This window comes from Ursus arctos, unplaced genomic scaffold, assembly GCF_023065955.2.
Source record: "Ursus arctos isolate Adak ecotype North America unplaced genomic scaffold, UrsArc2.0 scaffold_6, whole genome shotgun sequence".
Classification (NCBI taxonomy): Eukaryota; Metazoa; Chordata; class Mammalia; order Carnivora; family Ursidae; genus Ursus; species Ursus arctos.
This window is the reverse complement of record NW_026623078.1, coordinates 19,004,935-19,019,656: the sequence shown is the minus strand read 5'-3', so window position 1 is coordinate 19,019,656 and position 14,722 is coordinate 19,004,935. Positions and strand designations below refer to the sequence as shown.

At 43.0% G+C, this 14,722-nt stretch overlaps 1 protein-coding gene across 1 annotated transcript in view; it reads right to left on the bottom strand.

Annotated features, from left to right (window-relative positions):
• RAB2A (RAB2A, member RAS oncogene family) overlaps positions 1–6,043 on the bottom strand; it is an 88,499-nt gene extending 82,456 nt beyond the window's left edge. The window contains exon 1 of the mRNA XM_026516433.4: positions 5,710–6,043. Within this exon, the coding sequence (XP_026372218.1) occupies positions 5,710–5,755 (46 nt within the window). The 5' untranslated portion in view covers positions 5,756–6,043. The remainder of the gene's footprint in view (positions 1–5,709) is intronic.
• Positions 6,044–14,722: the final 8,679 nt, after the last annotated feature.

The following is a 14,722-nucleotide window of genomic DNA, read 5'->3' as shown; positions in this document are numbered from 1 at the left end:
TAAGACCCAAGTTGTTTGCATTGAGAAATTCTGTAGGAATTAAAAGGGAGGTGACTACATGTGAATGATAGCAGAGGGAATCTAGCATCTTTTTGCCAGGAGTCTTTTATTTTCAAGTGAAGAACAGCAGCTAGAATGTATTCTAAAACTTGCAAATAAATGAGGCTGATGAACCAAATGGGAAAGTTTCACATAGAAAGCAAAGTTAGAAAATGGGACAAGGGAAGTCAGTATGTGCCTGCATCCTTTGTAGCAAAGGACACAGACTCACAGATCAGGATGAGCAAAGAATAACAAAATGGAGCATGCACAGCTGGGCCAGAGTGAGAGGGAAAAACAGCTGAGCAGGCAAAATTAGGATCTGTTCAAAAACAGGGCAAAATTACTGGCTACTGCAAGAGGCGGTGAGCTGTCAAGATAAAAGTGGGGAGAGGGATCAGAGGGGCAGATAGAAAATTCATTTCATGGTGGAGCAGAAGCAGGAACAGAATGAGAACAAAAGGGACAAGAGCACTGAGGAAGAAGAGAGGGGCATTATTTGAGATGAGGAGGAGGCAGGTTCACTAGTAGAGATGAAGGGAAAAATGACGAGAACAACAGGAGCATGGCGTCTATGATTCAACAGAAGCGTCAGCAGCAATGTAAATGTTATGGGGAGCAAGCAGCAAACAAACTGGTTAGGGGAGAGAAAGAGAAAAGGGAAGGGCTAGTCAAAAATCTTAAAAGACTACAAATAACATGCATAAAGCAACCATTTAAATAGACCAGAATATACTGTCAAGGGGAGCCTGGGTGACGCAGTTGGTTAAGCGTCTGACTCTTGATTTTTGGCTCAGGTCATGATCTCAGGGTCCTGCGACTGAGCCCCATGTCAGGCTCCATGCTCAGCATGGAGTCTGCATTAGATTCTCTTTCTCTCTCTCTCTGCCCCTCCCATTTGTGCTCTCTCTCTAAAATAAATAAAAATCTTAAAAAAATATATACTGTCTAAATTCTACATAATGTTAAAAGGTATGTTTCAGACATGTTTTAGCTCTCTCACTGAATAAAATTAACTAATAACAGACAAAATGAAACAATATGGAGATGCAAAAGTTCCACAACTATGAAGAAAAGTAAGGGAAGGATTAATACAGAATTCAAGATGGTGGAAGCCTGGGAAAGAAAGATGTAGGTGATGAGGATCTGTGTTTCTTTAGCATGGGTGTGTAGTAATTCATTACTGCTCTTTAAAACTATTAAACTATACATACATAATATATACATATATATGCTTTTTATATGCATGCTATATTTCATCATAAAATAAGTGGAATTTTTCTACCTTCAAATTTCTTAGTTTTTCCCGTTTGTTTTCTGAACACAGTCTAACAAATTTGTTCATATAATTAAATAAAACGGCTGGTGTTTCTCGGTCTCAGGTTTTGCAACAAGGAGCCTCACCTCAGACCTAGTGAACCAAAATCTCTGGGGTTTGGGCCACTGAATCTTTATTTTAAAAAAAGAAAAAAACACCGTTAAGTGATAAGAACCTAAAGAGACTCAAGTTTAAGTCTCCCACAGGACAGGTCTTCCTTCTGTCACAGCTCTAAGCTCTACAGAAGCTGACGCCAAGTCCTCTAGGATTTTGCCTCTATGTTGCATTTTTTTGACCTTTCAACTTTAAGTCTCCCCTATCTTCACACACATACACACACACTCAACACCCCCTCACATTCCTGCCGTTTTTTTTTTTTTTTAAGATTTTATTTATTTATTTGACAGAGATAGAGACAGCCAGCGAGAGAGGGAACACAAGCAGGGGGAGTGGGAGAGGAAGAAGCAGGCTCATAGTGGAGGAGCCTGATGTGGGGCTCGATCCCATAATGCCGGGATCACGCCCTGAGCCGAAGGCAGGCGCTTAACCGCTGTGCCACCCAGGCGTCCCCCTGCCAACCTGATCTTGCACTGAACTCTTCACTTCTCACTTTCCCTCTCGTTCACAGTCTTCAATAAAATGGCTTACACTATACCTCTATTTTTAATTTTATAAAATCACCAGTAAGTAGTATATGTGAGATTGACTGATCAAGCAGTAAACATATACTTCCAACTACCTACCAGCCATTTCCCCCATGCCCACCTGGCAAATCCCCTACGCATCCTAATTTCAGCTCAAGTATCACCTTCCAAATAAAGCTTTGTAGCATGTCCTCCAAGGGCCCAGCTACTTATCTATTAAAAATTTTATTTATTTTCTTATACAGCACTTGTCCTCAAAAGATTTTAAGAAAAAGAAGAAAAAAGCATGTGGGAGTGGGGAGAAGGGGGGACAAAGAATGAAGGAAGAGTGGAGGGGATGAGTATGACCCAATAGGGAGTAGTGGGGTTTGTCAACAATCTTAAAAGAATGGATGCACAAGACTTGGTCAGGTGAAAAAGTTTTGACCTAACCTTTCTTTTCATCTTTTTGGGTGGGGGGGGGCAAGGCAAGAGGGTCATTTCAGATAGAATACAACTGGGTTGGAGCTTTTGTGTGCCTAGTTGAGTGGCATGGAAAGGCAGGGACGGTTAGTGATCAGGTTAAAATGGTAGGCAGTTGCCGGAATTTTAGGAGCAACAATTACAAGTTTATTACAATTTTTCTCTTTCCATATTTGATAATTATCTGGTTATGCTATTAGGCCAGGCTTGCTAAAAAACAATTTCCACTTTATATCTAGATTTAAATGACACATTTACCTAAATGATTTTTCAGGAACAAGACACTACCAATGAAAAATTTTAAAGCTACATTTTAACAGCACTTGGCTCCAGAGTTAAGAGAACAAATATTTCAAAAGTATCATCATGATCATGGAAAAAGTTTTAAAATGTGTCTTTTATGAAGTGGGAACTCTGAAAAAATGTGCATGGTACTTTCATATTTGTCCTCATTTTATCTCACTAAGAGAAAAGGAAAAGTTAAAAATGAGAGTTTATTACAAACTAGGGAAAGTGAGAAACAGGAAAAGTAGCAATTTCCTTCATTCTAAGATACATATTTTTCATACTATGACTTTTGAAGACATCAGGATGGATATCACACTACTGATTTAATATCCTCTTTCTGTGGGGAGGACCACATTAAGTGTCCCTTACAACTGTGCACATATTTTGAATTAAGGAAACACGGTAAAGGATTTTGGCCAAAGTCAGTTAAAAAAGTGACAGAATCGGGCTAAAAAAATCCTACAGTCAAGTCATTAATGTATATTAACATGAACATAGTGGCCTGTTTGGCTATTCTTTCATTAATTTAACTAAATGTACAGGGCCTTCTCCTAGGCTCTTCCTGAAAAGCAAAGCTATACTAAACATCTTTTCTGCCCTCCAGAGGTACATAATCAAATACAGATGTCTACGCAAGTATCTATAAAACAGTCTGGCATTAATATCAGAAAAATACAAAGTGTGATACATCCAGATAAAGGAGTAGTAGTCACTGCCAGCCAGGATACCAGAAAAAAAAGCCTGACACATCAAAAGAGCTTAATATATGTTGACTCTGAAAGCATTATGGAAGACCTGGGTTAGACTTTGAAGGACTGAAAGAATTTCCACGGAGAAGGTACTCCAGGCAGAGGGAGCAGTAGGAACCAGGAAAAAGCACAGCAATCAGCCACCTGGCCTCACGGGCACAAGGCAGGCAATAGTGGGAAAGAAGGCTAGCAAAGAAAACAGAGGCTAAAATAATGGAGTTCCTGGAAGGTCAAACTAAAGAATGTGAGCAGAGGAAGAGTCTCCTAACAGCCAGGTTTCACAAAGATTAATCTGACAGTAAACTAGACTGGCTAGAGTGGAGAGAAAGTATTACTAGACTGGCTGGAATGGGGAGAAAGTACTGCTGTCAAGTATTCCGTGCCTGAAGAGCAATGGCAAGAAAGGAGTAGTCTTTCCTGTAAACTGCCTGGGGGTTGTTTTTGAATGAGCGCAAATTCCAAGAGCACAGAGCACCAGCTTGCTACGGGTTTGTAGCTCCACTGCTCCCAGAACAATACTCTACCCGCAGTAGATGCTCAATTAGTAAGCTGAAAGAAGGCAACCTGCAAAGGCTAATTTGCATCTTCACCACTGCTAAATGTCTATATTCACTCTTCTACTTCTCAAACACATTCATTTCATAATTAACAAAATTCCCTCTCCAACTCGGGTTTACAGCCTAAATAAAAATTTTCTAATAGGCTTTGAACCCAATTCCTTCTCCTTCAAAACATGCCACAGCTTTAAAAAAAAAAAAGTACATAAATTTCCTACTAAACATTTGCAAAACATTCCTCTACCCAAGACATTACATAGAAAACCATCCAGCCTCTGTACAGACACACATCAAAAAAATCTTGCTAAAAAGCCATGTTTATAGCAGGAAGTTTTCCTGGGGTACTTGGGTGGCTCAGTCAGTTAAGCGTCTGCTTTGGGCTCAGGTCACGATCTCATGGCCCTGGGATCAAGCCCTGCATGGGGCTCCCTACTCAGCAGGGAGCTGCTTCTCTCTCCCCCTCTGTGATCTCTCTCACTCTCAAATAAATAAATAAATAAATAGGAATATATAGCAGCAAGTTTTCCTTTTAGGCTGTAATCAACATGTGTTCTTGTGTTATTTATTGAATTTGCTACATCACTAGTGCAACCACAAGCGGCTGCTTACATTTCCAAAGTTGTGCAAAAGGCCCAAAGTTGTGCAAGAGTCCTCAGTGAAATCAGACTCTGGTATATAAATAGTTGTAACACCTGAACAAGCCTTAGTTATATTATTAGATTCAAAATAATGTCAAAATTACAGGTATTAAAAAATATTTTACAAGGAGTTTGTTTACTTATCTGTGAAATATACTCAGATGTTATTTCAAGTGAGAACAGCTGAATTTCTTTCTGCTTCAAATGTACATCAGGTCACCTGAAAATCGGCAGTTGCGACCCTGAATCTGACATATCCAAGAAATCACAGTGCCCCCAACACACACACAGGCACACACACGCAAGCACACACCCAGAGTACTGAACGGCCTTGCATTACTACCAAATAACTCCAGTTTACACGTGGCAAAATCGACAGAACTTTCATGCTTTAATGACCTCGAAAGGTACTCCCCAGCAGCCAACCGATGGGACATGACTTATTCTGACTTGGGATTTGAGGGTGTTAAAAAACAATTTTTTTAAAAGGTTCCCTTCTCTCCTTCTCAGCTGGCTGTCCCACACCAGGAGCACTCTGCCCAGCCCCTGACAGATGCATATAGGATGGAAAACGTGGGACTGATCAGGAAACCCAAGACCCTCCTCCCATCACCTTCTGCTCTCCTTTGCCTGCCTTTTTCTTTCTCGAGGGCGGCGAAGAGGCCCAAGGTGAGGGGCCCTGGCGAGGGAGTGCAATCATCTAAGTCAGGCCCTGACGGCCCTCGGCTGGGCCGCCCCTCCTGTCACACAGTTCCTAGATCTTAAGTCGCAAACGGTTGCCGCGGCCCCCAACTGCAGGGCTGCCCGGGGCGGGGGCCGCGGACAGGGCCTGGCCAGGCCGCGGCCGCTCGCAGTGCCCACGTCACCAGCTCCAGCACTGCGGAAATGGAGCGGCGCGGCCGGGAGGGAGGCGCCGGGCGGCGTTGGCGCCTGTGCCGCTGCCAGACGCCGTTTGCCCCTCAGCCCAGGCCAGGAGGCTGCCGACGCCCGCCTGGCTGCACCCCGGGCCCTCACCTGTGTCGCCGATGATGATGTACTTGAAGAGATAGGCGTACGCCATGGCCGCGGCCGCTCGGTGCCAGGGCACACGGCTCCTCCTCCTGCTACTGCTCCTCCTCCGCGCCCCTCACCCCGGCGCCGCTCGGCCTCGAAACGCCAGGCCCCGCCCGCCGCAGCCGTCGCCGTCAGCCGCCGGGAGTGAGGGGCCGAGAGGAAGCCGGACAAACTGACACCCGCAGAGCCGATGGAGACAGCTCCCGGCCGAGCCCAGTCGAACAATAACAGCCGCCGCGGCGCCTCCGCCCCGCCTCCGCGTCGACCCGGAAGTGCTGCGGCCGCCGGCGCCGCCGGAGGAAAGGGGAGGAGCCCCGCACGCCGGCCGGAGCCCCGCCCAGCCAGAGCCCCGCCCCGCCCTGCCGGAGCCCCGCCCAGCGCCGAGCCGGCCGCGCCCCGGCCGCCCCACGTCCACCCAGAGCCGGGCTAGGCCCGGCGCCGGTCGTTCCGGCACGTTTGAGCGGGCGACGCCGGCGGCCGGGAGACGCTGGGGGAGGGGAGGGAAGTGGAGGGTTCGGTTCCGTCGCCGCGACGCGCATGGGCGCCGCGTCTTTCCGCCTTGCAGTGGGGGCGCGGGGCACGTGTGGGAAGGCGGAGGTCGCGTTCGGTGCGGGCGGGCCCCGCCCTGGGCTTATGAAAAGGTGTTTGAGAGTGCGGGAGCAGCTCGGGGGTGGGTTGGAGGGCGATGATATTTCTGTGTTTGGGGGCCGGGGCTTGACAGGGAAAATGGAATTATTTGTAAATTGCAAACCGTAAATCAGAGAATATGAAGGAGATTGTGGTATGCCCTACCGTGGAATATTACACGGCTCTTAAAGCCTGACAAAGAAAAAGAAGGCACAGAAATTGGTGCATACATATGTTTATATTATATGTATCACTTATATATAAGATATATAACGATTATATGCTTAATATGTTCATATATTGGTAAATTATATTTTATTGTTATATAGAAAACATGTATATTTATCGTTAAAAAAAATGACAAGGGTGCACTGAAAAGTACCCATTTATGTGTAGTCAAGCTGAAAGGAAACACAACTGGCACCAAGGAGAGGGTGGATGGGAATGGAGGAAAGATCTACTTTTCCCTGAATTTTCCATGCGCGTTTTGAGCTTTTTTTGCAGTGTTCATGAATTACCTATTGAAAATATACGTTTAAGGGAAAAAACAAAGTAACTTTTTTGTTCATTCAACTAACATTTATTAAGTACATACTATGTTTCTGCTTGCTAGGCATTGCAACTGAAGGCCTTTCTAAAGGAGCACAGTTTTGGAAGAGGAGGTAGTAGAGTTCATTTAAGTGGTAGGATAGGTTACCTAGAGAAGATGATGTTTGAATCAGGAATAAGAATGATGAGTAAAATTTGTCGAAAGGACAAAAGTTTGGGAATGGGAAATGAAGTTCGGGCAAAGGCGCAGAGTCTGCAAAGTTCATGGCTCCGTTGACGGAATTTAAAGTTGCATGAGGAAGCTCATTTACTAACCCATATCCTCTAAAGTTGGCAATGGAAGGACAATCTTTGCTGGGGAAAAGTCACTAGGATTTAGTGACCCTGGTTCCTCTGGCCTAATATCCTCTCCCTTTTGGGATCTCTCATTATGTATCTACTGACACTTTCGTGCTGAGCTGGCTACTGTTGGTTAGTTTGAATGGCCTTGCCAAGTATGAACTCATTGATTGTTTCTGGAGTATTTGGAGGGGATTTTACTAAGGTTTCAGGGATAGCACACAAGAATTTGACATGAGAAGTTACCTGGAATTGCGTAAACTGGTTCCTTCATCTTTATTTGGGGGGAGGGGAGGTCCCTGGCCAAGGCCTCCAGGTTCCAGAGGCCATTTGGTCCCTCCCATCCGAGTGCCTTCCCTCAGGTCTTTTATGAGTGATAGACATCCAGAATGTCCTCTCAGTTGTCTTCTACTCTCAGAGGTATGGCCTTTACTCACAGCCTCGGCAGCGGAGCTCTGGCAGGATGACACACAAAAACTGAGCATCCTTTAGAATCATACTGTTAGAGGGGGAGAGTCGCTGGCGAAGTCACTAGTGCTGGGTCGTGCATGGTCTTGTAGCCATGTCAGTATGCATATAGTACTTTACCAGGAGGACGCAGGGGAAACCGAAGAGAAAGATCAGAATTTGGCATGTAAAAAAAAAAAAATCATAGAAATGGGTGTAGAACTATAGAGTAAAACAAAACAAAAAAACTTAGGAGGCTTGGCTTCTGGTTGTGGCACTACCATGAACGGATCGGATGATTGTGACAGATCATTTGGCCTCTCAGAGCTTCAGCATACTCATCTGTAAAGTGAAGGAGTGAAGTTTTATCTTAAAGGGCTATTCCAAAGTCTAATTTTATGTATCTCCAACTCCAGATCTGAAGCTACCTGTATCAGTAATCCTCTCGTGACAATGCCAGGGCCCCAGGAGTCAAATATATATTGTTCTTGCACAGAACTTGGTAGCACCTCTTCGTTCCTGTGATGCATGGGAGTTGTAGTGATTGCTTGCTGCCTGGCAGTGTAATCTTTTTTTTTTTTTTTTTGATGTTATGTTAGTCACCATACGTACATAATTAGTTTTTGATGTAGTGTTCCATGATTCTGTGTTTGCATATAACACCCAGTGCTCCATGCAATACCCTTAATACCCATCACTGGGCTAACCCATCCCCCCACCCCCATCCCCTCTAAAACCCTCAGTTTCTTTTCCAGAGTCCATGGCCTCTCATGGTTCATCTCCCCTTCTGATTCCCCCCTCCACCATCCCTCCGTCCCCCACCAGTGTAATCCAACGAAAAGAAGAAAGACTCGACACTCAAGTCCTTTGAGTCTCATTTTCCCTATCTGGAAAATGTAGATAATAACTGCCTCACAAAGTCAATTTAGGATCCAATACAATATTGTATGTGGAGATATTTTATAAGATATGAAAAATATATACTTAATACATAACTCTTAGTACTGAATAATTATTTAAAATTACCTTGAGTTCATATTTTATTTTATTTTTTAAGATTTTATTTACTTACTTGAGAGAGAGAGAGCACAAGCAGGGGAGGGGCAGAGGGAGAAGCAGACTCCCCACTGAGCAGGGAGCCTGACATGGGGCTCCATCACAGAACCCTGGGATCATGACCAGAAGGTGGATGCTTAACCCACTGAGCCACCCAGGCACCCCAAGAGTTCATGTTTTAAAATCAGCTCCATTTCTGGCTTTATTTTATGTCTCTATCTTTATTTTCTTTCTACATTTAATTCATAATATTTTGTTATATTTTCTCTATGTCTATATGCTGTCTTAAATCCTCTTTGAAACAATATAGGGCATAAATAAAAACCATACAAACTTCATTTGAAACATTTGATTTAGGGGCGCCTGGGTGGCACAGCAGTTAAGCGTCTGCCTTCGGCTCAGGGCGTGATCCCGGCGTTCTGGGATCGAGCCCCACATCAGGCTCTTCTGCTATGAGCCTGCTTCTTCCTCTCCCACTCCCCCTGCTGTGTTCCCTCTCTCGCTGGCTGTCTCTATCTCTGTCAAATAAATAAATAAAAAATCTTTAAAAAAGAAAAAAAAGAAAGAAACATTTGATTTAGCCCCCAAAATCCAAAAACATTTTTCAAGAAAAATTCCTCAGGCAAAATGACAGAAATAAACCTCTTTTCCCCTAAGTGGTAGAATACTTCCTGAGATTTTTCCATTCAGTTTGATTTTCAGCTATTTCACTCCCTTGGGGATGAATTCTGATGACCTCATCTCTCAGTCTTACATCCTATTTGGTCTGAAGGTCAAAACTGTGACGTTTAAAGATTGTTAGACTACATTCTCGAAGGTCTCCTCATTGAAGTTCTCCACGACATTTTAAAATACAGTATTATATTGGAATTTTGCATTTACATTCCCGATCAGATTCTTCCTTTGTTTACATTTTCTGTTTTTTTTTTTTTAAGGTTTTATGTATTTTATTTAACAGAGAGAGACAGCAAGAGAGGGAACACAAGCAAGGGGAGAATGAGAGGGAGAAGCAGGCTCCCAGCAGAGCAGGGAGCCCAATGCGGGGCTCAATCCAAGGACCCTGGGATCATGACCTGAGCCGAAGGCAGACTCTTAACAGCTAAGCCACCCAGGCGCCCCCATTTTCTCTGGTTTTGATTGCTCTCAGACTGTGGAAAGAGGGAAGCAGTGGGGTGGATGGAATGGGAGAGGGGTGGTTTGCAATACTCTAATCCACATTCTCACTTTAGTTTCCATGGCTCCTTAACTAGTTCTTGAATGCTCTCTGAGGGCTCTGGGGCCCTCCAGAAATAGTATGCAAAATGCTGTATGTGTTTGCATCTGTGTAATTTTATGGGAGAGATTCTTGCATGGGGCTGTGACCCAGAAATCATTAAGAACTACTGCAAAATGTTTTCTCTCAGCCATTTGTAAATGCCATGATGGAACTAATTTTCCAGTAAATACTTAATCAGCTCAGTACCAGTGTTAGAGAAAGAAAGAACTAGGTTCAAATCCTGACTTTACTACTTATCAGTTGATAAATTGATGGATAAATTACTAAACACTCTAAGCCTTCGTCATCTCAGGAGATGACACGAAGTGTCTAGCATGATGTCAAGCTCATAGTAGACATTAAATAAACATTAAAATTATTTCCTCCTTCCTTTCATCCTTTTCCTGTTCTCCACCCCCAACCTGTTACCAGGGGTGGTTAGGAATTCAATGAGCCTGAGAGAGGCCCTGCCTTAAAGTAGATTACGGTCTCTTTGTGCTAAGTCATGGGTAGCTTTGGTCAGATGAAGTCCACAGGAGAGGTAATATGTCATTTTAGAGGACAGAATTTTGTTCTGGGAAATGAGAGAAGATTTTTACAGAGGGAGAGCCATTTAAGTTGGGCCTTAAAGGGTTTCATCTTTCATAGTTATTATGCCTTGAACTGGTTCTTTTCAGATGCTCCAACAGCCCTCCCTTTTCTTCTTTGCTTGTCTTATCCACCTCATCTGCCATTTATATTCTAGTTGGGTAACACACTTAATATTCCCTGTTCTATTTTCTATTTGTGGCCTATTTCTGACCACTTGTCAAAGTCAGAAATGACTGTTCTCTCTCCCACTTCATTCTGCTTATCCTTCAAAAGTTTACTTGAAGAGTATAAATTTAATGATCACAAATTCATACCCTTAGTCCATGTGTGTGTAGGTGTTTGAAGAAACTTTCTTTTATATGTCGGCTACTCTTTTTACTAATGGACAGATCATTTGTAATAAGAGACCTACATAAGTGCACAGATGAAAGAAACAGTGAATATTGGAATAATAAGCTCATGTTATAAAATAGTAGATTAAAAAGTATAACTACATAAACGACTTTAAATTAATAAGAATTTTTAAAAACTTTAAAGCGAGTTGAAACCCAGGATAGTGGTCTTAATTAACTACTTTTTTTTTTTTTTAAGATTTTATTTGAGAGAGAGAGGGAGAGAGCCCAAGTAGGGGGAAGGGCAGGAGGAGAGAGAAGCCGACTCCCGGCTGAGCAGGGAGCCCCCTGCAGGGTTCCATCCCGAGACCACAGATAGGATCATGACCTGAGCCAAATCAGATGCTTAACCAACTGAGCCACCCATGTGCTCTCATTAACTACTTTTCTAAGTCCTTTACATTTGCCTAGTGTTTTCAGCAGAGAAAGTGGTCTAGAGAAAGGCCTGATGTTGAATTCCAGGAGGCCTGAATTACAGTCTTCCCTGCTGCTAACTAGCTGATTTCGAGAAAGTCCTCTTCAAACTTTTGTCAGCTGTTCAATAGAGATAATAATTCTGGTTGCTTACATAATAAAACTGCTGAGAGATAGAAGTGAGAGCACTCTGAAAAGCATGTCATTCCCGAGAGCAAGCATAGATGCCAAATTGCAGGTGAATGATTTTTTGCAAATGTATATAAGTAAATAAATAAAAGACCAACTCCTACAGAACAGTGAAACATCAGCAGTATTTTATTATCTGCCGTGTTAGTCCTTTTCATCAGCAGAAACTAGAGCGTGGGGGCGCCTGGGTGGCGCAGTCCTTAGCGTCTGCCTTCGGCTCAGGGCGTGATCCCGGCGTTATGGGATCGAGCCCCACATCAGGCTCCTCTGCTAGGAGCCTGCTTCTTCCACTCCCACTCTGTCTGTCAAATAAATAAATAAAATCTTTAAAAAAAGGAAACTAGAGCATGCAATTGCTTCAGACCCTACTCTCCATTTATTTCTAATGTGTTGTAGGTCTTGTGTTAACTGGTAGGCATTCCTTGTTTTGGAAAAGTTGGGGTTGGAATAAGAATGGGGGTGCACGAGGCATATATCTCACACCGGCTGAAGACAGAACCACTTCCTGTCCCATGAGTGCCTCAATTTGTTTTAATCTCTATCCCTAAAGGTCTTCAAATTTTGATAAAGAGAAATCCATTTTCTCTCCATTTTTTGAGGAAATGATAAGCAGGCTGTGTCCCAGTGGGAGATGTAGACACAGAAAACCTTCTGTCACTGATATCTTTCGAGTGAGAAGGGATCTTAGAAAATAAGTGGTACAGGGCCTTGTGAGATCATGTTTCAGCCCTCGGCTATCCCCCCTCTCCCCTCTGCACTCTTTATCTCTGCTTCGAACAATCTCACTGTCAGAATTTATTTATTTATTTATTAATTATTTTTTTTAATGTTTTTTTATTACATTATGTTAGTCACCATACAGTACATCCCTGGTTTCTGATGCAAGGTTCGATGATTCATTAGTTGCGTATAACACCCAGTGCACCATGCAATATGTGCCCCCCTTACTACCCATCATCAGTCTATCCCATTTCACTGTCAGAATTTTTAACATATATAGTGAAAGAGGGGAAACTGATCACCACAGAATCATTATTTCACTTGTAATCTGGAGAACACAGAGTATATTTTCCCACACTTTCTTATTTTTAAAAATAAAAATGATTCAAAGCATAAATATGTTCTTTAAAATTGAGATCTTATCTAAAGGCTCTCACATTCAAAAATCCACAAGGCTAATTTAGGTTTGTACCAAGAATTACTGCTGTGCTTCTGCCCTTTAAAATTCTTGATCTGAGGGGCGCCGGGTGGCTCAGTCAGTGAAGCATCGGCCTTTGGCTCAGGTGATGATCCCAGAGTCCTGGGATCGAGCTCCACATGGAGCTCCCTGCTCAGCGGGGAGCCTGCTTCTCTCTCTCCCTCTGTCCCTACTCCCTTTTCCTCCCCCTCTTCCTATTCATGTTCTCTCTCTTTAAAATAAATAAACAAAATACTTAAAAAAAAATAAATTCTCAATTTGAGCAATCTAGGGATCAATTCTCAGGAATAAAAAAAAATAAATTCTCAATTTGAGCAATCTAGGGATCAATTCTCAGGAACCTCTTCAAACGGGGCGCCTGGATGGCTCATTCGGTTAAGCCTCTGACTCTTGGTTTCGGCTCATGTCATGATCTCAGGGCCACGAGATTGAGCCCCACGTCAGGTTCCATGCTCAGCATGGAAGGCTGCTTGAGATTCTCTCTCTCTCTACCCCTCCTCCTGCTTGCATGCGCTCTCTCTCAAAATAAATAAAAACTTAAAAAAAAAAGAACCTCTTCAAATAAACATTATGAAAAAGTACAAGACGACCTTAAAGCAGCAATAAACATCGATTCTCATACAATTTTTGTGCATTAGAAGTTGGGAGCAGCTTAGCTGGTTCGTAATGGTGTGGGCTCTCTCATGGGGTTGTGCTTAATCTTTCAGCCGGGGCTGTAGTCCTCTGTAGGATTGACTGGGGCTTCAGGATCCACTTCCAAGCTGGCTCTCTCCCTGCTGGCTGTTGGCAGAGACCTTAGCGCTTTACTACATGGACCTCTCCGTAGGACTCCTTGAGTATCCTCGTGACAGAGCAGCGGATCACAGGCCAGAACTTCAATGTCTTTTGTCATCTAGCCTCAGAAGTCACATGCCATCACTTCTGCTGTATTCTTTTGGTCCCACAGACGCACTATGATAAAGATATAGGAGGGGACTACACGGGGCATTAACGCCAGAGGCAAGGACCACTGAGAGTTATCTTAGATGTCACCCTAGAAGCATCACAGCCTGAAGAGATCAAGAAGTGAAAAGAGGAATCTAGTAAATGTCTCACCATCTGAAATCAGATACATTTGGGGTCAAACCAGGTCCATTTAATTTGTCTACAATAACATTTGCTACCGGGCTGCCTGCCTTTGGCTCAGGTCATGATCCCAGGGTCCTGGGATGGAGAATGACAAGAGGCTCTCTGCTCAGCCGGGACCCTGTTTCTCCCTCTGACCCTCCCTCCTCTTGTGCTCTCTCTCTCTCCCTCTCTCTCAAATAAATAAATAAAATCTTAAAAAAAATAAAAAATCGTATTTCTGAGCAATTGTTTTGAAGACACAATATGATGACAAAATAGCACTCAAATAGGATTTTTTTTTTAGTTGCTGTTTTCTCCTATCCCAAGTCTTTAATGACTCATGTGTTTCAACAGAATAAGCAAGTTATTTTCAACTTCTCATTAACTTCTTTGAATAATTTTATGGGAACTCAATATTTTTCTACCTACAAAAACTCTTGTATCCAAATATTACAGTGGTTGATTATGCATTTTAAGTTTCAAGTTAAAAGAAAATCTAGATTAAGCAAAGGTAGGGGAAGCCTTTAGTTAAGAGAGTTTAAGATACAAACAGGTAGAAGTTTGACTATCATCTTATTCCCCGAAAGTAGTCTTTTCTGATACTATAGGTTAGTAATCTTCATTAGGAGAACTGCAAACTCACATCAATTTTGGAATCATATTTTGAAGTTTTCATTACTAGACTTAATGCAGAACATTTTTTACTCTTAGTAAGTAGGTATTTACATTTTCTTGAAACCTCATCTGACACAAATTACACAGAAGTGTCTGTTAGCAAGAGCAGATTATTTGGCATTGATATACGCTACT